Source organism: Acartia tonsa, chromosome 13 (assembly GCF_053477335.1).
Source record: "Acartia tonsa isolate MP-2025a chromosome 13, ASM5347733v1, whole genome shotgun sequence".
NCBI lineage: Eukaryota > Metazoa > Arthropoda > Copepoda > Calanoida > Acartiidae > Acartia > Acartia tonsa.
Window position 1 is genome coordinate 35,328,082 of NC_137272.1, and position 25,656 is coordinate 35,353,737.

At 32.7% G+C, this 25,656-nt stretch overlaps 1 protein-coding gene across 1 annotated transcript in view; it reads right to left on the reverse strand.

Moving 5' to 3' along the window:
• Window positions 1-23,389, reverse strand: part of mspo (M-spondin) — a 57,101-nt gene extending 33,712 nt beyond the window's left edge. Inside the window, exons 1-5 of the mRNA XM_080146447.1 lie at window positions 23,188-23,389; window positions 18,367-18,419; window positions 17,361-17,442; window positions 5,649-5,752; window positions 5,117-5,176 (exon numbers count right to left, since the gene is read on the reverse strand). Of these exons, the coding sequence (XP_080002573.1) occupies window positions 5,117-5,176; window positions 5,649-5,752; window positions 17,361-17,442; window positions 18,367-18,419; window positions 23,188-23,233 (345 nt within the window). The 5' untranslated portion in view covers window positions 23,234-23,389. The remainder of the gene's footprint in view (window positions 1-5,116; window positions 5,177-5,648; window positions 5,753-17,360; window positions 17,443-18,366; window positions 18,420-23,187) is intronic.
• Window positions 23,390-25,656: the final 2,267 nt, after the last annotated feature.

Sequence of the window (25,656 nt, forward strand, 5' to 3'; positions counted from 1 at the left end):
GTAAAGGCTAGGGGCGAGGGAAATAGTTATACAGGGTGCTGCACCCACTATTACAGTAAATCATTTGCGGATTTTTAAAAGTTATATTTTTTACTGTTTGACAATTTTGATGTTTGCTAATTAACAATTTATTTCCAAGTATCCCCCCTCCAGTCAAAAAAAATAAGAATAATTATAATTAGATTATACGACCTTTCTAACACATTTCCTAGTGTTTTTTAGACTACTTGATGTAACAGTGACACCCTGTTTATTTGAAAGATTTGCTTAAATTTTATATTTACAGGTTAAGATTCGCAATAGTACATTAGAAATATAAATTAATCTTTCTATGTAAAAAAAAATTCTTGATTTGGTAAATTATAAATTATAGGGAGAGTAATAAATTTGATCGCGGTATTGTTTTATGAAAAATCAGTTTACTTAATTCAGGACTATTAGAGACGTTTTAATTTTGCTAATAGATGAAAAATGATTGAATAATAATGAAAAAGGCATCCTAATTTAAATATTTTTTAAAATTAATAACTGAACTGACAAGTGTTTTTCTTTTGAGACAGTTATCCTTTTTAAAAGCGAAGCTTTTCTAAAATTAGAGTCGGTCCGTACGTCCGTCCGAGAAAGATAGCTTTTATTCGTTAATTTAGGCATGTTAGAATTGTCATATCGATTTCAAACTTTGCATGATGATTCCTGTAGTAGTTAGGTACGATTTAGAAAGCGTAGCAACTCTATAATCATTACCAGAATGTCCGTGTGTCCATTTTAAACATGTTGATTTTTCTACTTTTTAACAACAAATTTTTATGTGATCTAATTATCCGTTTGATCTGATTTTTGGTATATTGATTCCTGGGACAACAAAGAACTATAGTATAAGCGAAGCAACTCTATAATCAAAACCTAAAAATGTAAGTATGTCCAAAACATTATCCTGTATCAAGCAGTTTTTCAACAAATTTACTTGCAATTTTTCTTTGACTCTCTCGATACTTTTATATTCTAAATTATTCAGTTCAGACACTAGACAAGTGTTAATGTCCGTTTGTCCTACCGATTCAGTGCTTCGCTTTTATGGATGTTGTCATCCTTGTTTGTTAGAGTCTTTACGACAATAAAATATACGTGTATATCGATTTGGTACCAGAGAGGGAGAGAACCTTGGGCTAAAAAATAACTTAAAACCAACCCAAGACCTATGTAAAGCTTCCTTAAAGTGTTTATCGATATCCTAAGCTTCAAACAAAAATCTTTTCTTATTCATATAAATGAATTGATAACATAAACATAATGAAAATGAGTTAAGTGTTTTTCTACTACAATTTAGAACAACCAACTAACAATCAAAATATCTTCTTTTTTTAGAGAAAAGAAAGGAGAAAACTACTTCATTTGAACTCTTTTATATGTACTTATCCATCTAGGGGTATGATGCATTTTTAATCCAATATACTGATACAATGGATATAAAATACGTGGATATTGTGAAAGGGGAATTTTTGTCGTCAATTTAGGTTGCTAATATAGCCCTCAGATATTGGTCAATACGTGCCTCCATTGCCGGGGAGGGGATAAGAAAATTCATAAGTCGTTATAAATATTAGTCAGTTTTTTTGGGGTATACGAGAATTTTTCACAATATCCATGTATTCTAGATCCATTATATTGAGACATGTTGAAATAATAAGGTCAGTCACAAGGAAAACTCAACACATGATGTCCTAATACCATTCTGGATTAGAAGGCCTAATTAATTTATATTTTTTAAAAGCGAAGCTTTTCTATAATAAGGGTCGGTATGTACGTTCGTAACGGCTAGCTTTTTTTCGTTATTTTAGACATGTTAGGATTGTCCAATCGATTGAACATTTTGCATGATAATTTCTTTTAGTAGTTAGGTACGATTTAAAAAGCGTAGCACCTCCATAACCGTTACCAGAATGTCCGTATGTCAATTTTTAACATGTTGATTTTTAACTTTTTCAACAACAATTTTTTAAGTGATTCAATCATCCGATTGATCTAATTTTTGAAATACTGATTCCTTTGACAACAAAGTACACTGTCATAAGCGAAGCATATCTATAATCAAGTTCTAAAAAGTATGTCCGTAAATAGTATCCTGTATTGAAGGCTTAATTAATTTCTATGTTTTATATTATCCTTATTAGTAAGGTTTTTTGTCTAAAGCCTAAGATTTCAAAAGAAAAAGAAATGATTCTCCTTTTAAGGGAAGCTTCGCATAGGTCCCGGGATGGCTTTAGACTATTTTATTTATAAATTTATCTAATTTTGTTTTTTCCACCCCCTTCTTACCCCTTTGAATACCGGGCCCCTAAATACTAGGGTCACTAGGGTTTCCTGATATGATACCTGAACCTATATGGTTGTCTAAATCTAATTCTTAAATCTAAAAATATAATAGCCTCAAACCCTCCCTGGATCTATGTGAAGCCTCCCTAAAAAGAAGAACTCAATTAGTGTGGTAGTTATTGAAATCTTAGATTCAGACAAAAAATATAGAAGATGCATCTAGAGGCTTTGTATTCAGAGAGATAAAAAGAGGAGCATAAAAATAACCTGAAACCATATCTATACCCCAAAATAAGATAAAATAGCCTAAAACCATCCCCTGACTTATGTAGAGCTTTCCCAAAAATGATATGTAATCGTTTCAGAAGTTTTTGAAATTTTAAGCTTGAGACAAAAACCGGGGGGGGGGTAATCTTTTATAATAGAAATTTATATTAGGATGGTGGTGGTACCCTCCCCCAAATATTTATAAACCAACCAAGGACCTAGTCCTTCACAGTAATGCACTGAGCGAGATCCTACGGGACAAACAGGCAGACAGACAAAGATCCTGTTATTTTATTGTATTAGAAGGATGATATGCCTTGTTTTGCATTCATCATACATATATGAACATACACATGCATGTATTATGTTTGAAATTATGTTTTATTTTGATAAAGATGCAAAAGTTATTAAAACCTTGATACAGACCTTCAATTATGTACACCTATATTCCAACTATATATACACTAGCGGCTACGCCCCCTAGAGGCCTCTAGAGGAACTTGTGGAGGGGATAGTCGAATTTGATAACCCAATTTATTAATTCAGATTTTAAAAGAAAAAGTAATATAAAATTTTTCTAGGGGCGATTTCTTTTAGGAGGGTAGTGGTACCCTCTCTAAAAATAGTTATAAACCTTCCCGTGACCTATGAGAAGCTACCCTGTTAAGGAGAAACCGAACGGTTCAGCGGTTAGCGAGATTCTTCGTCACAAACAAACAGACAGGCAGACATCTTTCTAATTTGTATTACATATATATTTAATGCTATATGACACACTTAAACACAGACTGCCACACAACTAAATATTGCTATGCAACATTATACTGATAGCAGGTTGTCTGTGTGTACCGAAGGATCTCGATGAATTTTAACCAAGAGATCTTCAGGGATAGTATATTGGACGGAATAATCATCCAAAATGGTAAATAAAATCTCTTTTATAGATTAAAGTTTGGACACCACTGGTTTTGAACTTACTAATCACAAGTTATTAAAAGTAATCAAAGTTTTTAGCCAACGAATATGATATCTTGTTTAAAACTTTGAGTAATAGTAAAATTTTCAGTTTAATGTCCCCTCCCTCCTAATTTTTATCCTTGCTTTATAAAATACACACAGCTTCAATTGTTATGATAAGCTTGCACATTAAGTTAGCCTTCATTATAAAAAAGTCTTGTTTTATATGTATTACATGGAGCATATACGAAGAGATAGGATAATTGCATTTAAATCATCCTGATGATTTTATAAATTAGGGTGGGTTGATTTTGGACAATTTTATCTGAAACCAAAGCGGGAACTTGCACATGATTTTTATAAGTACTACCGGCTTTGCCCCAAGAGGTTTAATCAAACCAATTTTTCGTATTTTAGATTTAAATTTTTTTGAAGGGGTTGGGGGTGTCCCATACCCCAAGAAAATAGTTATAAACCTTCCCGGAACCTATGAGAAGCTACCCTGTAAATGAGAACCCGATCGGTTCAGCGGTTAGCGAGATCCTTCGCTACAAACAAACAGACAGACAAACAAACAGACATCGTTCTACTTTGTAATAATACACCCCTGGATGATTTAAAATTTATCTAAAAACCGTTGGCTACCACACATACAATTGTAAAGCTATTTTTGAAAAAAAAACGCTTAAAACCACCCTTAAAATATATTTAGAGATGTTTTGAGAAATACATACAATTAGAACGTACAATTCCAAGATCTTTAGCTTCAGACAAAAAAAAAACATTTCTGCCTTATTTAGTAAGATAACTTTTTATTGCATTTGGGATGGCATAGTTTTTTTTTGTTTTAGCTGTTTACCAAATATGTACTTTTAAAATTTCTATGGTCGGTCATGGTACCCTCCCCCAAAATAATAGGTATACACTTTCCCAGGACCTATGAGAAGCTACACTGTATAGGAAAATCATATTGGTTCTGCGGTTAGCAAAATCATTCGGTACAAACAGACAGACAGAGAAACATCCTGTTAGTTTATTATTGATCATATTTTGCAAAAGTTAAAAAAGTCGTGGCTTTAATTTTTTTTTACATGCAGAAAATATGTAAAAATTGCAAAAATTACAATTTTGCACAGCAAACATTCATGTAGAATATTTAATCACATTACAAATCAAATAATATTTTTTGTGCATTTTTGTTCTTATGTTCAAACATGTTGAAACGTCAGGTTACATCTTACATGAATGTGTTTTCCCTACACAGCAGTCCAAAAGCAGCCAGGTTTTAAAGAAAATTAGAAAAAATGGGAGGGAACATAAAATTTTAGTTGCACGACCATAAATTTCAAAAATATTGATGTTCATTGTAAAAATTTACACCTTTTTATTGGATAAGGCATTCCCTTAAGTTGTAGACATTATGTCAAATGCTATAAATATCAGCAATTGATAATCAGAATTTCTTACCTGGTGCGATCCAGACTAGAGGGTCGAGCTTGTTGACTTTACATGTACGCCAATGCCGCGAGTAATTTGTAAATATGTTTTGATCACATAATTTCATTGATTGATTGATTGCCTGAGTAATCATGGGAAGCAAAATTGTGTCCAGGCTTGTATTCAGCTTCTCTCCTACTTCCTAGGATAGATAGATAAATAAATAGATATATATATGTATATATATATATATATATATATATAGATAGATAGAAAGATAGAGAGATGATTAGATAGATATTTTACAAATCGATAAACAGACAGACAAACAGACAGTCAAACAGACAGTCAAACAGACAGTCAAACAGACAGACCGACAGACAGACAAACAGACATACAAACAGACAGACAAACAGACAGACCAACAGACAGACAAACAGACAGAAAAACAGACAGAAAAACAAACAGACAGTCAATAGACAGTCAAACATATAGTCAAACAGACAGACAAATAGACAGGCTAACAAAAACAGTCAAACAAACTGTCAAACAGACAGGCAATCAGACAAAGAGACAGACGGTCAAGCAGACAGGTAAACAGAAAAAGAGACTGATAGACCTATATTTACTAAAATATAGCACTTCTTAAGGTGGTGTTTTGGCTAAAAAAATACCTTTTCAAGTCCTTCTCCCTCTCCAGTTTCAATAAACTCCTTCAAGCCATCACTGATAGGTTCTCCCTCACTGAATAGCACTGTAGAGTTGTGGTGCACTAGACCTATAAAATATATCAGTGTTAGGGTATGGTTGACACTGATAGCACTGTAGAGTTGTGGTGCACTATAGACCTAGATAATATATCAATGTTAAGGTATGGGTGACACTGATAGCACTGTAGAGTTGTGGTGCACTACACCTAGATAATATATCAATGTTAGAGTATGGGTGACACTGATAGCACTATAGAGTTGTGGTGCACTAGACCTAGATGATATACCAGTGTTAGCATAAGGGTGACAATGATAGCACTGTAGAATTGTGGTGCACTAGACCTAGATAATATTTCAGTGTTATGGTATTGGTGACACTGATAGCACTGTAGAGCTGTGGTGCATTAGACCTAGATAATATATCAGTGTTAGGGTATGGTTGACACTGATAGCACTGTAGAGTTGTGAAGCACTAGACCTAGATGATATACCAGTGTTAGCATAAGGGTGACAATGATAGCACTGTAGAATTGTGGTGCACTAGACCTAGATAATATTTCAGTGTTATGGTATTGGTGACACTGATAGCACTGTAGAGCTGTGGTGCATTAGACCTAGATAATATATCAGTGTTAGGGTATGGTTGACACTGATAGCACTGTAGAGTTGTGATGCACTAGACCTAGATGATATACCAGTGTTAGCATAAGGGTGACAATGATAGCACTGTAGAATTGTGGTGCACTAGACCTAGATAATATTTCAGTGTTATGGTATTGGTGACACTGATAGCACTGTAGAGCTGTGGTGCATTAGACCTAGATAATATATCAGTGTTAGGGTATGGTTGACACTGATAGCACTGTAAAGTTGTGGTGCACTAGAACTAGATGAGCTTGAAATGTATCATAGAATACACTCGCGAAGCTTATTAATCTATGATTGGCCAAAAAATTCTCACTTCCAAATCTCCGTGTGCATCTGAATCCTAACTTCAGAGGATCAGGGCTACATACATAAAAAGGCATTTATTTATTTAAGAATTTGAGTAAAGGTTAATTGTATAGTTACACGAGAAGAGTAATTCTTTACGTGTGTAGGGTAGGTTAGGGTAATTCTTTACATGTGTAGGGTAGGTTAGGGTAATTCTTTACATGTGTAGGGTAGGTTAGGGTAATTCTTTACATGTGTAGGGTAGGTTATGGTAATTCTATACATATGTAGGGTAGGTTAGGGTAATTCTATACATGTGTAGGGTAGGTTAGGGTAATTCTTTACATGTGTAGGGTAGGTTAGGGTAATTCTTTACATGTGTAGGGTAGGTTAGGGTAATTCTTTACATGTGTAGGGTAGGTTAGGGTAATTTTTTACATGTGTAGGGTAGGTTAGGGTAATTCTTTACATGTGTAGGGTAGGTTAGGGTAATTCTTTACATGTGTAGAGTAGGTTAGGGTAATTCTTTACACATGGTGGGTAGGTTAGGGTAATTCTTTACACATTTTGGGTAGGTTAGGGTAATTCTTTATATATAAACTAGAAGCTGTGCCCCTAGCATCTAGGGAATATGGAAGGGTAGAAAAATAGCCTAAAACAATCGGAGGACATATAAGAAGATTCGCTGTAAGGGGAGAACCATATTTGTTCAGCAGTTGGCGAGATCCTTCGCTACAGACAAAAAATGCTTATTTCTTTATATAATAGGACTAGAGGTCCCTAGGGCCCCTTGAGGTTGGGGAAGTCGACCCAAACACAATAAGGATAGTATGTACATGATAGGTAATACTAAGTGGAACACGAAGCGAGCAATGTAGGGGTGGGGTGAAGCCACTAGTGAATAAAAAACTAGATGATTCTTAATTTACCTTTTACCCATAGAAACCTTGTATAAAATGTATCCTCTCAGACTACTAGAGCTGCAAGTCTGAAGGTATTGTTTTCATAACTGTTTTTTCTCCATTAATACATTAATACATGCACATAGACACACACACACATAAACACACACACACACACACACACATACTCACACAAACACACCCATAAAGAATTTCACACTCCTATTTTCACTTTAGGACAAGGGATGGCATAAAAAATGTTTTTGCTCATTCAAATAAAATTATACTATCAGTAGATAATCATAAATTACCATTCTTAAAATCTAAATTATAATTGAGATACTTAATATTAACCGATCTTTAGCTTATGTCCTTTTTGGCTGGGATCTAAAATGATAAGACAATGGCTGATAAATTGATGTACCCCCCTTCTGTAATCTAAAATTATTGGTTGAAATGTCAAGGGACTAGTGTAATAAACAGCCCATTAACCTCTCTCTCTGTAAATTAAGACTTTTTAATCTAAATTATGATATTTTAGAAAGATCTCAGAATATATTTATATATATATTTGGTATCAAAATTAGAAAATCATAATTTTATTGTGAATTTAAGCAGACCTATTCCCTGTGAAAAGGTCCCTGGCTGAGTGTTGAAATGAGGCCAATGTTGCTCGTGCATGCTGAAGGATTTATTTATCTAGGTGTCTGGGTGTAACTGACTCTCCTGCACAATATGCAAGTTATCTCAACTAATTATGTGCTGGAAACACAAATAAATATGTATGTACACATGTTGGAAATATTAAAAGCGAAGCTTTTCTATAATTAAGGTCGTTCAATCCGTCCGTCCGTAACGGTTAGACATGTCAGAATTATCCTATTGATTTAAAACGTTGCATGATGATACCTATGACAGCTAAACACGAATTAGAAGCGTAGCAACTCCATAATTGTTTCCAGAAATTCCGTACCTCTATTTAAAATATGTTGCTTTTGAACTTTTTAACAACAATTTTTAAAGTGATATAATTATCCTATTCATATGATATTTCATTCCTGACACACGGCAAGTGTTAATGATCGTTTGTCCTGCCGTTTTGGCGCTTCGCTTTTATGGACCCTGTCATCCTTGTTTATGTATGTGTTACAGTTGAATACAATGAGAATAATTCAAAAAAAAATTTGTACACTGTAATTATTTTTTTCTTTTTTCATCTCAAATTAATCTTACTTTTGTTTGTAATCTAGAGCAAGAATAATTTTGCACATAAGTGGTACAACACAATAATTAAGAAAAATAAGAATAATTAATGTTATTTTGACTGGTATTATTAATACATTGTGATCATATTCAAAAGTAGTCCTGTTTTATTATTATTGCATCAGACAAGAATCTAAATAGAATTTGTTTAAGTTAGGATAGGTTATATTTGGTACAGGGTAGCCCCGCAGGGTTAGGCAATTGAATGTAAGTGCCCCCTATTTGAGAAAAAAAATCTCTTTATTTTAAATTTATTAATAAAATAAGGAGGAGGGTTTAGTGCTTAACATGCACTTTGTGGGAACTTCTAGACCAGCGGACATATAGTAGTTTCATAGATGCCACGGCACTAAAAATGCAACAAAAAATTGTGTAAATTTTTAACTGAGGTAAGATTAACATTTTAGCCTAGTTTTAAAATTTTAATTCATTCAATAACTCTTTCTACAAATTTACCTTTCCATTAGTTTTTTTATGGATGTATAAGATAAATATTGTGAAAAACAATTTGATGATTTATTTATAATCGCAATGCCAATGTGGCAAATGTTTTGCTATTTTATATCTCTAAATCTTTAGGACATCCAATTTGGAGATGGGTTGGGGTAAAGGGGTGTTTGTTTACCTTCCAAAATTGTTTGGAAATTTTTATATTCCTCCACCCATAAATAAAATACCTCTCGATCCTCAAAAAAGGAATGTTTCGGTGCTTCGAATCTTAAAGATAACCATATCGTTTCAGCGGTTAGAGATATTCTTTCGTACAAACAGAAAGACATTTCTGTGGCACTCAGCTAACCTACTTTCTTGAGAAAACCTATCCCTGTCCAAAAGAACTAATTTAGTAAAAATTTCACATTACTCTTCTAAATTTATGTGTTTAGTACTGACAGGGAAATAAAGGGATAAGACAGTAGCCGACATATTGATGTACAACCCAACTTATGATACACAAAATTTCCTCTTCTGTAGATAACAATTAGTGGTTAAAACATTTGGACTCTCAACCTAATGAAACACACAATCAAATTCATTATCTTATTAAAGTCCTCAAAGTTGTTGAGCAAACGAATAAGTAAACGTTAGTATAAAACTTTGGGGACTTTGGATGTAATAAACATTCCAATGTCCCCTTCCATCCTGAGTAGTACTGCACAAAATAAACATTAAGCAACATTTTTTTAAAGCGAAGCAACTATGAAAGTCACAACATGTCTAATGAAAGGCTTGTATACATTTTACAACTGGTCAATTACAATGTATTCTGGCCTATCATTGATCTTCTGTAATGTATGACGTCATTTTTTATTAGACACTTAATCTGCTTCAATATCTTTTATATATCAGGGAGAGAAGGGATATTGGTTTGAAATTAAACTAGAAGGAAAGTCCTTTTCACATGTTATCTTTCATTAAATTTAAAACTTTGGGGACTTATACTTGATTGGTTAGCTTCAAACTGTTAGTGTCCAAACTTATCAACCAAAATTTTAATCTACAGAAAGGTTAGCTTTGTTGCTTATCATTGGGGATGTATATAGATTTATCGTCCATTATCTTATCTCTTAAGATTTTAACTATATATAGAACCCAGAACCCGTTCAGTTTTGTAATCAAAATTATTAGAAATAAGCCTCGCTACAATGCAGGGACGTAATCGTTCTTGACTTTGCACAAATTTAGTTAAATAGACTTAATTAGATGCAATAAATATAAAAATAACCTTTTTGTGCAAGAGATAAATCGCACTTGTAAAAAAGAATTAATTTATTCTCCTTTTTTCCTCTTTGATATCAAAATAATAAACATAAAAGGAAATTTCACTTCAATCTCTTTTGAAATAAATTGTTTTTAACTATTTTGGAGAAAAAAAGAATTTTATAGGGTTATAGCTCACTGCCCACACTAGAAAAGGCTTTTTATTCTAAAGGATTATTATTATTTTAGTAATGTTTTCTTGACTGTATCTTAAGGTTTCGATAACTACTAAACCAATTGAGTTGTCCCTCTACAGACCCCCTAGATGATAGGGGCACAACCGCTAGTTTAACTTTCATTGTACCACTCTTGTGTTTATAAGGAGCAAAGATAATTTTTATTAGTCATTTTTTTTTGGGGGGGGGATTTTTAAGCAGCTTACAGTGCCTAATAAAATATGACGTCATACAATGCAAATGTCCAATGATAGGCGAGTATATAATGGTAAAATATATACCGGCCTATCAATGGTCATTTGTATTGCATGACGTCATTTTTTTATCAGCACTAAAAGCTGCTTTAAATATTGTTGTGAATACTATTGTTCTTAAATCTCTGTTAAGAAATTAATTGCAATAAATTTACTGAAAGTCAAGGATTTTACAAATGCAAATTTGTCTACCTCACTAACTAAGAGGGAGGGAGGGGACAGCGTGGGTTGTTAAATACACTAGTTTTATAACAAAGTTATCTTATTTGTTTGCTAAAAAACTTTGGGTACTTGTATTATTTTTATTGGTTTGTTGTGTTAACAATGTGCAAACTTTTAAACCAATGATTTCAATCTATCAAAGGGGTAGTTTTGTTTATCTTCACTGCACAAATTATTACTTCATTCATGTTATAGTTGGAGATTTAAATTTGATGTGTGAAAAATAATAAATTTGAAATTTGAATCTTTTATAACGAAAAGAAAGTTTGTCCAAAAGGAGCAACTACAAAAAAATAATGGCTTTTGCTTCCTAATATAAACATAACAGGATCTGTGTTTGTCTGTCTGTACCGAAGGACCTCGCTAATTTCTGAACTGATATGGGTCTCATGGGAATGTTTTTAACTATTTTGGGGGAGGGTACCACATAGAGAAATTGTCCGTAGCTGCTAGTTTCACATAAAGTAAGTTATTGAAATGCTTATTCCGTACTAAGGCTGAAAAAAAGCATCATGAAAAAAGTGTAGCAAAAATAGAATTGGCAAATATAGAAAATAAAGATTATAAAAATTTGGTGATGAAAAAAACTTTATTTTATAGTTGCTTTAAATTAGAACGTACAAATTGGGGAATAATTAAAGTAAGCTCCATGTATTTTCTTAACAAATTTTACAAGATTAGGGGAAATTGTGTGTGTATGTCTGTGCGTTTTGTGTCTATGTGTGTGGTTGTGCGTTTGTATCAGCGTTTTCGTGTTTATAGTTGCACCACTATGTTCATATTAGTCCTTGTTGTACGAACAAATTATAACAGAATGAATGAATTACAATTAATTGAGATCATATGAGCTGGATATTATAATAGCAATTGAAATATAAATATTTGCTATGTAGTAAATCTCGACGCAACCCAATCTTTCCCACTTTTGTATTACTTTTGTAGGAACACGATTCCAGTGACGTCATATTTTTCTTTCCCGTAAAAGGGAAGGGGGAAGAAAAAAAGAGATGGGAGAAAAAGATTTTCTTCCCCCCTTCCCTTTTTCGGGAAAGAAAAATATGACATCACTGGAATCGTGTTCCTACAAAAGTAATACAAAAGTGGGAAAGATTGGGTTGCGTCGTAAATCTCTAGACAATTGGGCTGCACTTTAACTTTATAAACTTTGTTTGGTCCTCAACATTTTGTCGGCTCTTGTTTCATATTTATACATTTTACATTATATTTTATTCAACAAAAAAATCTAATCCGATCCCTAAAACTGCCTATCGAGCACTGAAACCTCTCCTCACATTTTTTAAAACTAATTGAAAATACTAAATAGGAGGTAGGGCTGTTTTTTGCTATACCTAACAACTGAAGAGGACATAACCCTGCGGGGCTGTCCAGTACCAAATATTACCTAACCTAGCCTAATCAAAATGTAAAACTACTCTTTCCCTCTTATTTTCAATTTATAAAAAACAAGGGGTGGGTATGCTCGAATAGGAACTTTGAGAGAAAATGCCAAAAATCTATTTCTTCTTGTAGTTTATCGGTTGAACAATAAACTGAGTTTAAAATATCATTATCTGTAGATAAAAGTTGAATCATTGTTTACTTTAGCAAAGTAATGAACATAAATTTGGGTGAAGAAATTTATGTTTTTCATTAGTATCTATAAATTTATAACAAGGCTAGTTTAGTTATGCTTAGCAGTAGTATAACAACAAAAATACTTAGTTTTAGAAATAAATTATTTTACAGAAAGAAAGTCTTTCCCCACCCATCAGCCTTGCGTATTTTCAGAGTGGCTTTTGATAGGTTATTCTAGTTAAATGATTGCCCCGCAGGGTTAGGAAAGTTGCCCTGCAGAGTTAGAGCACCCTGCAGGGGCTAGAAATAGGAGAAAAGGTTCTGTGAAAATACAACAAAACCCGCTGGTTTGTTTCCTTCCCAGAATCCTCTTTTTAATGCATTGCTTCTTCATTATTACCATGTTATCTAACTGAGCAGGAACAATAGGGTACTTTTTCAATTGTTGTTGGTTGGATCCTAGCTCAGTTTATCATTGTGTATGTATGTCTATAATAAAATGTAGCTTGATGTCTGTCCATCCATCGGTCCATGGCGTAAGGTCTTAAAATCCCCCCCCCCCCCCAAGAAAAAACAAATAAGGGGTATGAGAAAACCCCTACACCTTGGGACAAAACCTTCATGAAAAAAAATTTCACAAAAAAAATATTTTTTTGCCATTTTGTAATTGTTAAAATTGATATTTTCTTTGTAGTAAAAGTTGTCATACATATTAAATAGATAATTATAACACACAGAACAAAAATAGGGGGGGTTGGGGTTGAACTTTCTATCACAACTTGGAAGTTTGTCCCTAGAGGCTAGGGGTGAAACCACTAGTCAATTTATAGTTCATTGGTTTAACCCTTATGATCATTGATAACTTTTTTGATCAAGCTATTTCCCCACCCCATTATCACACTCTATACAGCCTTCTCCGCCAAAGTATCAACTTTTATTAATAAACTATGCATGAAAATCATTCATTGTAATTAGACTAATAATCTATCAGTAATAGTTATGAATTCAACAGTAGGGGGTAAGAGAATTTCAACATCCATAAATCTAATATTAGATTTATTATCAGGAATAGAAGAAAAGTTGCCCTTAAATTAATTACACATTGCAAACTCCTCTCAAAATTTTGGTGATGATTATTAATCTTTAAGATTATTTTACCCTGAATAAAAAAAATGAAAGATTTATATTAAAGCTAAAATGTTAGTGAAAACAATTATATTTTTTCAGTCTTTATGAATGTAACTTTATCCATGAGTTTTGATAGATTTTTGTTCAAGTTTTTTGATTTATTGGGTGCCAACAAAGAAATTAAAACTATCCTTATATTTGAAATGCAATCCAACATTATAGTTTTTAAATTCTTAATTACAATCATCCTAAATTCCATTTTATCTTAAAATGAATTTATAAATTTTGTATTTTTTATGCATCCTATAATATAAAGTAGTAAAGTTTTTTTTGTCTGAAGCTTAAGATATCGGAAATTGCTGCTCTGCTACTTTTCAGGGAAGCTTTATATATGTCTTGGGATTGTTATAGATATTTTTAGACCTACCCCATCCACCCCTAGAGGCTGGGATGAAACAACTAGTTGCTTAAAATATTACAAAGAGACAGGACAAGGACCGATCACAGTTATGGAATCTCGACGAAAAAGATTTTTTTATCCAATCTTGACAAGTGAGGTATTTTTGGAAAGAGGAATATATATAGAAAACGCCTATGAAAATTAGAAAATCCGCAGAAATCATATTTGCAAGTTATTTGCAAAAATCTGCAATGTTAATTTGCAAAATTAATTTCATGCCTTAAATGACTTATTTAGAAAAAATCTTTTTATGAAATGTGTTTATTTATAAGTTTAGAACATACTTAGGGCAAAAAAAATTTCTTTAGTGTTACTTTTTTCACCTTATATATGAAAAGAGCAGTTTTTCACATTTTATGATAAAAAAAAGGTATAGGAACAAAAAATATGATTTTTCTTGATGTAAACACAATAATTGGCATAAAATCTATCATCCTAAATGTAAAAATCAGATAAAGAATCCTTTTAAGAGCAAAAATAGTGCAAAAAGTAACCAAGACATTTTTGCAAAGTATGAAAATCTGAAGAAAATAGTTTGTTTTGATTTTGATATACATATCAGATAAATGTATATAAAATTAGTGATCAAAAACTATAAAACAAGTTATAACTTTTTCAACCCTATCATTGATTAAAATGCACTTTTAGGTTTAAGAATTACCAAAGTAGCACATAAAAACTCTTTTTATTAAGTTATGAAACAAAATAAATTTAAATCAACAATTAGGCGTTTTTTATAATGCAGTAGACCATTTTGTAGTTGTTTTTTTGGCATTTATTATGTTTAATAACATCATAAAAAGAGTTTTTATGCACTACTTCGGTAATTCTTAAACCTAAAAGTGCAATTTAATCAATGACAGTGTTGAAAAAACTTATAACATGTTTCATAGTTTTTAATCACTAATTTTATATACATTTATCTGGTATGTATATCAAAAGCAAAAAGAACTATTTTCTTTAGATTTTCATACTTTGCAAAAATGTCTTGGTTACTTTTTGCACTATATTAGGTCTAAAAATGATTCTATATCTGATTTTTACATTTAGGATGATAGATTTTATGCCAATTATTGTGTTTACATCAAGAAAAATCATATTTTTTGTTCCTATACCTTTTTTTATCATAAAATGTGAGAAACTGCTTTTTTCATATATAAGGTGAAAAAAGTAACACTAAAGAAATTTTTTTTACCCTAAGTATGTTCTAAACTTATAAATAAACACATTTCATAAAAAGATTTTTTCTAAATAAGTCATTTAAGGCATGAAATTAATTTTGCAAATTAGCATTGCAGATTTTTGCAAATAACTTGCAAATATGATTTCTGCGGATTTTCTAATTTTCATAGGCGTTTTCTATATATATTCCTCTTTCCAAAAATACCTCACTTGTCAAGATTGGATAAAAAAATCTTTTTCGTCGAGATTCCATAACTGTGCGATGAGAAGCTACGCCTCTTCTGATTCCTACACACAATAAAAGGTTTTTCGTTGAAATACGAACGACAATGTCCCTTAATTTAGCCTAACTATATTTTCTTAGAAAAATAGCTAAATTTTGTATGTCAAGGGGCGGGGGTGTAAATGGGTATGTATCACCTTCAAACTTTATAACCCCACATTTTACCTAAGAAATTTTTAAAGTAACATTAGATTAACCCTCTCAAACTTTAAAAACCATTTATTTTAACCCCTCCAAAAAAGGTTGGACGGTCTTGTTGTAGGTGTCCTAAAGGAAAATGATGTGGAAAAAATGACCCACCTAACAATTTTTTAATTTTTCTTTTTAAAGCTAAAATGTAAATTGAAGGGACGGCTTCAATCCAACACCCCCCCCCCCCCATCTCTAGTGCCCCTAGAGGCCTCTATGCTGTATATCGATAATTTGACATGCGTACCCAACCCTACAAGCTATTGGAACAGGCAATTCAGCCCATACCAAAACATACCCATAAATAAACAGCTGTATAAAGTAGCCCGGACCAATATTGCTAATTTTTATATTCTGTGTTATTCTTTTCATTATAAATTTGAATATAATTTGAAAATCAACACTAGAAAAAATACCGCTCCTCTTTTGAAAAAAAAACAATTACTTGTTTTCGTACAAAATGAAATTAAAGGGTCGACTATATATTTTTATAAAAACAAATTATTGAACCAGGCTAGTGTGTGTGGTAATGACATTTAAAGTCACTGACCAAAAATTAAGTAAGTTTGTACTTTGCCCAAAGTACAAGGTGTGGGCATCTGAAAAGAAAACTATTTTGCCTCCAATCTGTAGGCCATTGCAATATTAGATTAGTCCCCAAGACAATCAGGTAAATCTATCTATCACCATATCGCCTCTAGAGGCATTTGAATGGGGGGGGGGGGGGGTAAGTCGTCCCTTCTCACTTTCAATTGTAGTTTTAAAAAGAAAAAGTTAAAAGATTTTTTTAGGATAGGCAATTTCTTTCTCGGGGCAATTGTAAAGGAGAACCCTATCGGTTCAGTGGTTAGCGAGATGTGCACTCACACAGACTGACAGACACAGATCCTGTTACTTTATTATAAGGATTAAGATTGCGTTTTTTTCTTCTGTTGTACCATCCATTAATCCCTGACAGTCACAGCTTTGGCATAACTTTTACAAAATAATGAGTCATTATCAGAGACGCGTTCAACATTTTTTAGAAAGAGGGGGGGGGGCATTTTAATGGATGTGAACCAATTATTAGATATAACAAAATATGCTTTCACACAAAGCACCTATTGAGCGCTCATAACACCCACCTATTTTATTTTTTAAATAAATGTGAAATACTGGGAGGGGGGGATAGTTTCTTCCCCTAGCTATACCTAACCCCTGTAAGAGGCTCTAACCTTGCAATACTTGTACCCTATGGGGCTACCTAACCTTCAATATATCTTGGGATATTTTCCGCTTAATTTTCGACCCCTTCAAAATAGAGCCACTCTATGCTATAGGCGCTGCCACTAATAACACAAAAAGGACCTACCTATTGTCTTTGACCATTGAGCATTCGGTCTCCAGTGGGGGTACTGCTTGGGGAAAGTTTCCTCGTCCCAGAAGGTTTCCAACTGAATACAAAATATTAAGAGTTACAGACTGACAGACAGACACTGATAAGTCTCTAAAGAGGGGGAGGGGGGAGGGGTATTTCTTGGGGAAAGTTTCCTCATCCCAAAAGGTTTCCAACTAAACAGAAGATATTTGTCAGAGTTACAGACTGACAGACAGTAGGGTGCTGCTTAGGGAAAGTTTCCTCGTCCCAAAAGGTTTCCAACTAAACAGAAAATAATTGTCAGAGTTACAGACTGACAGACAGTTGGGGTTCTGTTTGAGGAAAGTTTCTTGTTCCCATAAAGTTTCCAACTAAATATAAAATAGTTGTAAGAGTTACAGACTGACAGACAGTGGGGTGCTGCTTATGGAAAGTTTTCTCGTCGCAAAATGTTTCCAACTAAATATAAAATAGTTGTCAGAGTTACAGACTGACAGACAGACAAGGATAAGTTTCCAAAACTAAATAGTAAATAGTTGTAACAGTTACAAACTGACAGACAGTTGGGGTTCTGTTTGAGGAAAGTTTCTTGTTCCTAAAAAGTTTCCAACTAAACAGAAAATATTTGTCAGAGTTACAGACTGACAAACATATGCTTTGTTATTTTATTTTACCACTATCGGCTACGTTCATAAAGGCCTCTAGGGGCACTTTGGGGGGGGGGGGTAGATGAATTAAATATATTTTTATTTTATTATACATTTTTTTTAAATCGGTGGCACAGACAAACAGACTGACAGACATATTGTTACTTTATTATAAAGATGATTAAGATACATTCTTTTAATTAAAATCCAATTCATATTATGCTCTTAATTGCATAATATGATTAAATTATTTTTAATGAGATGCTACGCTTACAAGAGGCATTTTTATATATCTTACAGGACAAGAAAACAGACAACGATTTAAATACTAAAAAAAATTGTAATTAACTTACCTTCAAACTATATATTGCTAGGTTTCCAGGCAGGCATTCGAACCCAAAACATCCTAAATTTGTATTATACTATTAAGAACAACACAGGGAATATAGGGATAAGACAATGGACGATAAATGAAGGTACATCCCTAAAGATGATAAACTAAATTACCCCTATGCGGATGACATTTATTAGTTGAAAAGTTTGGACACTACCAGAATTTTTAAACACAATCATTATTCAATAAAATTACCCAAAGTTAGTAAGCCAATGAATTAGATAACGTGGTTATAAAACTTTTAGTACCTGTCTAATTTATAGTCCAATATCCGCTCCCTCCCTGACTAATTGACAATTGGAAAATAAAATATGTTTGCAAATAATAGTTTTAAATAATGGATATAGAATTACTTGGATATTGCACCACATTTTCGCTTGCTCTAATAAAATGATTCTCCCAGCTTGCTAAAATAACAATACTTCCCATACCCCACTCTTATAACTATACCTCATCCCCTCCCATGTCTAATAACTGATGACTATATCAGCAACCTAAATTGATGACAAAATTCACAATATCCCCGTATAATATATCCATTCTTAAAATATAATTGTTCATCAACTTCTGACTCAAAAGTGCAAAAGTTAAAATAAAATAATTAGAACTTCTTTCCAATTATCTTTAGACTTGTTATAATTGCTGTATATTCAAGCAATTTAGCAAAAAAAAGTTGTGCTAAATTAACAAATCCATTACTAAAGTAACAGAATGTTCCGTCTTATCGTCTGTATGTCAACCAAGATCTCATCAACGGCTCGGCCGATCGTTAGACAAATTTCAGGTGTGTTTTGTTTTACATTAGTCTAGGGAAGGTTTAAGGCTATCTATAGAGTGGTACAATACCCCAACCCCCTTGATATATACATATACTCGAAAATAAGAGCAAAAATAGTGGCGGAAAATAAGATTGTAAAATTTAAGCAGGTATCTAAAGTGATAAGACAATGGCCGATAAATTAATGTACATCCTCAATGATAACACACAAAATATTGTAGATTTTAATGAATGGTTGAAATGTTTGGACACTCAACTTAATGAAACAACCAATCAAAATTCAAGAAATGTCCCCAAAGTTAAGGAAAAACAAATTTAGGAAATTAGTGACTTCTCCCCTAGAATCTAGGTGCTCTCTTCGTAGTAGCAGTGAGAAAACAAAAAAGTAGCCTAAAACCATCACAATAACTTTAATTTAACAAAAAGAATAGACTAAAGACCTATTTTGATATAACATAAATTAACACAGAAACTGTTCAATAGATTCTAAGAAACAGACTTGTTCTTATTTGAATTTAATAAAAATTTGTAGTTACGTGTGCACACTAATTATTTGTGACTACTTACAGGCCGACGTGCAAAACTTTTTCTATAAATTTTTGCAAACTTTCTTAGCTTTTAGTAATTTTTAAAAATGGCGGCAACTTATTCAAAGTCAATAATCATTTAAGGGCAGTTTCAGTCACGGTTGCCATAGATTATTATATCTCGAAAGTAGGGGAAAATGTAATGCTAAAAAAATTGCCAAAAATATTAGAATTTGTAATGTTACTTCGGCTATACGGACGTGGGGAAGTTTAACCAATCAAAGGGTTGATTTTCTTTTGAGTGTTACATTTTTAAAATTTTAAATATAAAAACTGTTCTCCAATCTTATTATATCCATTAATAGAAAGGGTGACTCAGAATGTCTTCTTTGTTTGTCTTTTCATAGCTTTACTTTTATAATGGATAAAGAATACGTGGATATTGTGTGCCAATCTCTCCTACCCTGATAAATATCTCCGCCAGCTGGCTAATATAACGTTATATCCTCCCCTCCCAACCAACCCCATATGACTTCACCCTATCTCCTAAAGGAACTTATTAACCAATATCTCAAGACTAAATAAGCAATCTAAATAGACGGCAAAATTCTTCTATCCATGTATTTTATATCCAATAGTGTTTGATTGTCAAAATTAATCCTGGCATATCTAAAAATGCATTTGGCTAAAATTAGAACATTTTTGCACATTTTTGGAAATAAAAGATTGATCTTATCATCAGTGGGACATCCTTAATTTTAGTAATCCTAAAACTTATTTTTTTGCCTTTTTCTAAGGACTAATAAGTAAGGGAAGCTTTGTGTTGGTCCCTGGCAGGTTTTAGGATATTTTCTTAATATATTGAAATTAATGAAACTGATAAATTCAAATTACTCATCTAATGTAATTGTTTATATAACTTTTGTAATAACTAGTTAGGGCAGAATTTTCTTCTTACCCATTAACTTTAGTAGCAAAGCTTCTAGAGGGAGAAGACAATGGCCGAAATATTGATGTACATCCCCAATTATGATACACAAAATTACCCCTTCAAATTAATGGACCAGCCAATCGAAATTCAATAAAAGTCACCAAGTTGTAAATCCAACGAATGAGAAAACGTTATTATAAAATTTATGGACTTGTGTAATAAACAGCCTAAAGTTTTAAATATTAATTTAACAAGTTTTGGAAACCTTGTTTGTCCGTAATTTAAAGACTATATTTCAAGTAAGCTGTCAGAGGTTTTGCTGTATATACAGGGATTAGAGATGCATATTCAACAATTTCAAAAATTAGTAAATCTCAAGGAGGGAAGGGAAATTGGACTGTGCCCAAAGTTTTATAACCTTGTCACCTTATTCGTTGGATCAAAACTTATGGAACTTTTGATTGGTTAATTTAAAACTAGTTGTGCCCAAAATTTCAACCATTAATTTAATCTACAGAAGTGGTAATTTGTTTCGGCTTTAGCAAATATCAATATTTTGATTGTATGATCTTTGTCTATTAGAATACACTTTGGGATAAAGTATCTTTAAAAAAAACAATATTGCTCATTTGTAGACGTATTTAATTGGACATAATTTTTGAGTAGCGCCTGTTTATGGGCCAGTGTATTCCTTCTATTAGAATACTATTCTGTATTATTTATCTTATTCAGGCTTAAGCTTGTTTTAAAAATAATTTTGATCATTTGTAGACGTATTTAATTGGATATAATTTATGAGTAGCGCCTGTTTATGGGCCAAGGTATTCCTTCTATTAGAATACTATTTTGTATAAAGTATCTTGTCCATGGATGCTTTTCTCAAAAACATTATTGCTCATTTGTAGACTTATTTAAAGAGTAGCACCTGTCGGGCCAAGGTATTCCTTCTATCAGAATACTATTTATATTATTTATCTTATTAATGCTTGTTTTAAAAACAATTTTGCTTATTTGTAGACATTTTTAATTGGACATAATTATTTAATAGCGCCTGTTTATTGGCCAAGGTATTCCTCCTACTCTACAATTAGGAATACTATTTAGTATAATGTATCTTGTCCATGCTTAAGTTTGTTTTAAAAACAATTTTGCTCATTTGTAGACATATTTAATTGGCCATTATTAATAGCACTTCTATTCAACAAGGATAACAAAAGTGTATAATGAGAAGCGCCTGTTTATTGGCCAAGGTATTCCTCCTACTATACATTTAGGAATGCTATTTAGTATAATGTATCTTGTCCATGCTTAAGTTTGTTTTAAAAACAATTTTGCTTATTTGTAGACATATTTAATTGGCCATTATTAATAGCACTTCTATTCAACAAGGATAACAAAAGTGTATAATGAGAAGCGCCTGTTTATTGGCCAAGGTATTCCTCCTACTATACATTTAGGAATGCTATTTAGTATAATGTATCTTGTCCATGCTTAAGTTTGTTTTAAGAACAATTTTGCTTATTTGTGGACGTATTTAATTGGACATAATTTATGAGTAGCGCCTGTTCATGGGCCAAGTTATTCCTCCTACTCTACAATTAGGAATGCTATTTAGAATAATGGCTTAAGTTTGTTTTAAAAACATTAAACAATTTTGCTCATTTGTAGACATATTTAATTGGCCATAATTAATAGCACTTCTATTTAACAAGGATAACAAGAATGGAAATGAATATAGTGACAGCCGAATTTTTGTAGTCAACCTAGGTTCATAATATAGTCTTCAGCAAGCATGTAATTTTGTGGTTTTTTTTTTAACAGGAATATAATTGAAATTTATTATAAGCAAAACTTTTCTACACTTATGGTCGGTCCGTATACACGTCCGTCTGTAACGGATAGTTCTTATCGGTAATATAGGCATGTTAGGCAACTCTAAAATTAAATCTTAAATGTAAGTATGTCCCCATATTAACATCTAATGTTAGAAAACTAATGTTGGGATCTATTTATACAGAATTTATGTTCAAACTTCTAAATAATGTTGAATATTAGATGCATTGATACTTTATAATTGTTAATGTCTGTTTGTCTGACTTTCTGATTTGTTAAGCTTCACGTTCATGAATGTTTTTATGTAAACTCTACAGCTAGTTGTCAGACGTGTGAAAATGACAGAATTTAGACAGAACGACTTGGTTAGAAAAGCTTCGTTATCCTAGGAATATTTTAAAAATCAAATGAATATAGTAACTATATCATACAAAAAATTATTTTCCAAAAATTTATCGTGTTTTAAATGGACCTGAATTGGACGGATTTTCTGGTGACGATTATAGAGTTGCTACGTTTCATAGGAAAATTCTAACTTGCCCAAAATGAGGAAAGGAACTAACCGTTCCGTACGTACGTAAGTACTGATTCTAATTATAACAAATGCCTCGCTTTTAAAAATATAAAATGATGTTTCAACTCCCTATGAATTCGAATGTTAAATGACTGCTACTTAATTATTTAAATTTTACTCAATCTTTTAAGACTTACCTGATATTTTCAGCAGTATAGGAAGCGCCGTCCAAAAGATGTTCATTTTATAACTTTTTCAACTTTTTATTGATTTGTTTTACAAGTGATATTGTTTAAGGTATTAATCAACACTATTTTAAAATTGAAATATTGAAGTTTTCTTTCAATGTGTCTTTTTTTCACATTTTGTTAGTTTTTCTGAAAAAAAATTAAATAAAAATATTTCATAGATTTCTTAAAAAATTCTTAGAAGATTTTAAAAATATTTTTTTGTATATATTTTTTTCATCTTTTGCCTTCTTATTTAGCGATTATTATTCACATGGTTTCTGAGATCTTACTGGCCAAACAGACATACAAACCCAAATTTAGCCACTTTAGTAAATAGGATACATAATACTTTTAAAGTCAGGGAGGGTAAGGATATTGGACTGTAAATTACACTGGTGCCCAAAATTTTATGTCTACTCTATTTTATTCGTTGCCTTAAAAAAACTTTAGGGATTTTTATTGAATTTTGATTCGTTGGTTCCAAACTAAAAGTGTACAAACGGGTTAATTTTGCTAAAAATCATTGGGTTTGTTCCTTGTCTTTTCCCTTAAGATCTCTGTATTTAGTAAGTGGGAAGTAGAAACTAAACACCTGTCAGACTCATTGTTCCATCATCACCGCATAGGGTCTTAACAGCATGCAGTTTTAACCAGGGATCTAAAGGGATAAGACAATAGCCATGATACATTGATGTAAATCCCTAATTATAATACACAAAAGTACTCCATTTTTATATCAAAATTAGTGGTTGATACTTTTGAACACTCAACTTAATGAATCAAGCAATTAAAAATTAGCCCCCAAAGTTGTTAAGACAACGAATAAGAAAATGTTAATTTAAAACTTCGCAGACCAGTGCAATAAACAGCCCAATGTCCCTTCTCTCTCTCTCTCTCTGGTGTATGTATAACCCTAATCCTGGGGGCGTCCAAATGATTTCTGTTGGGGGGGGGCGGGGGGGGGCAGTAATTACACCCTCCCTCCTATCTCGGAAACTATAGGAGATATCAAGACACGCTCAAAAGCATAACTGTTTACTTTTAAAATTCAGTAAGATTAATTTTTAATTTACCGCCTTGGTTCCGTTAATTAACGATAACGGTAAAAAAATGGATGAAAAAAACAGAATACGGTTAAGATTCGCCTAAAGACGCAATCCTTTATATAAAAGTAACAGGATCGTGTCTTTCTGTGTGTATCAAAGGATCTCGCTAACAGATGAACCAACATGGTTTTCGTTCACAGTAAAGCTACTTATAGGTCATAGAGAAAGTTTTTTTTTAACTATTTTGGAGGAGGGTACCTATACTCTTCCATAAGAAATAACCCATAGGATAAACTAACAATCCCCCCCCCCCCAGGCCAAAATTGAAAGTGGAAGGTTGTTTTCCCCCCTTCCTTTTCCATCAATAGCCCCTAGAGGGCACAAGGGGCGTATTTCCTTACAGAAAATAAATCAGAATGCGTGTTTAGAAATGAAAGTAAAACGACATGGATTGTGGAAAGTTTGTGCTGTAATAATAATTTGCGGTACTGATGATTTTATTAAATGATATATTTAGCGGAAGTCATGGCTAACCAGCAGACTGCCCATTTCCAAAATTTTCTCTCTTTATGTTTTAGTAGCGCAGCAACTCTATAATTAGAGTAATACCATACGTTCGTCCGTTCGTCTGCACGATTGTTACCCTTTCTTTCTTTATTTCTCTTCCCCCTTTTCTCTATATCTTTTTTTTCTTTTTCTTTATCTCTCTGTCTCTATCTCTCTCTGTCTATTTCTCTGTCTCTCTCTCTGTCTCTCCCTCTCTGTCTCTCTCTCTCTCTCTCTCTCTCTCTCTCTCTCTCTCTCTCTCTCTCTCTCTCTCTCTCTCTCTCTCTCTCTCTCTCTCTCTCTCTCTCTCTCTCTCTCTCTCTCTCTCTCTCTCTCTCTCTCTCTCTCTCTCTCTCTCTCTCTCTATCTCTCTCTCTCTCTCTCTCTATCTCTCTCTCTCTATCTCTCTCTCTCTATCTCTCTCTCTCTCTCTCTCTCTCTCTCTCTCTCTCTCTCTCTCTCTCTCTCTCTCTCTCTCTCTCTCTCTCTCTCTCTCTCTCTCTTGCAATCTTATTATTTATTCGCTGCTTATGTACATTTTTATACTTGTAAAAGATTGACTCGCCTGTGTCTGTATATTTAAACATATTAACTTCTAATATGCTAAAGAGTTTGTCTTTTAAGAATCCATAGCCATACAGTAGGAATAATCTTCCCTTAACCCTTAACATTTTCTGAAAAAATAGTTTTTCTAGTTTCAAAAATAAGAAAATGAGACAGCCTTTTGAAAGTAAAAAAAGGACTTAAAAACAAAGGTTGTTAGATAAAAGAGTGAAGGAAGCGAAAGCTGGCTGTGACTCACTCATACTCGGAAATTCATTATCAAACACCCAGGTGGTCCTTT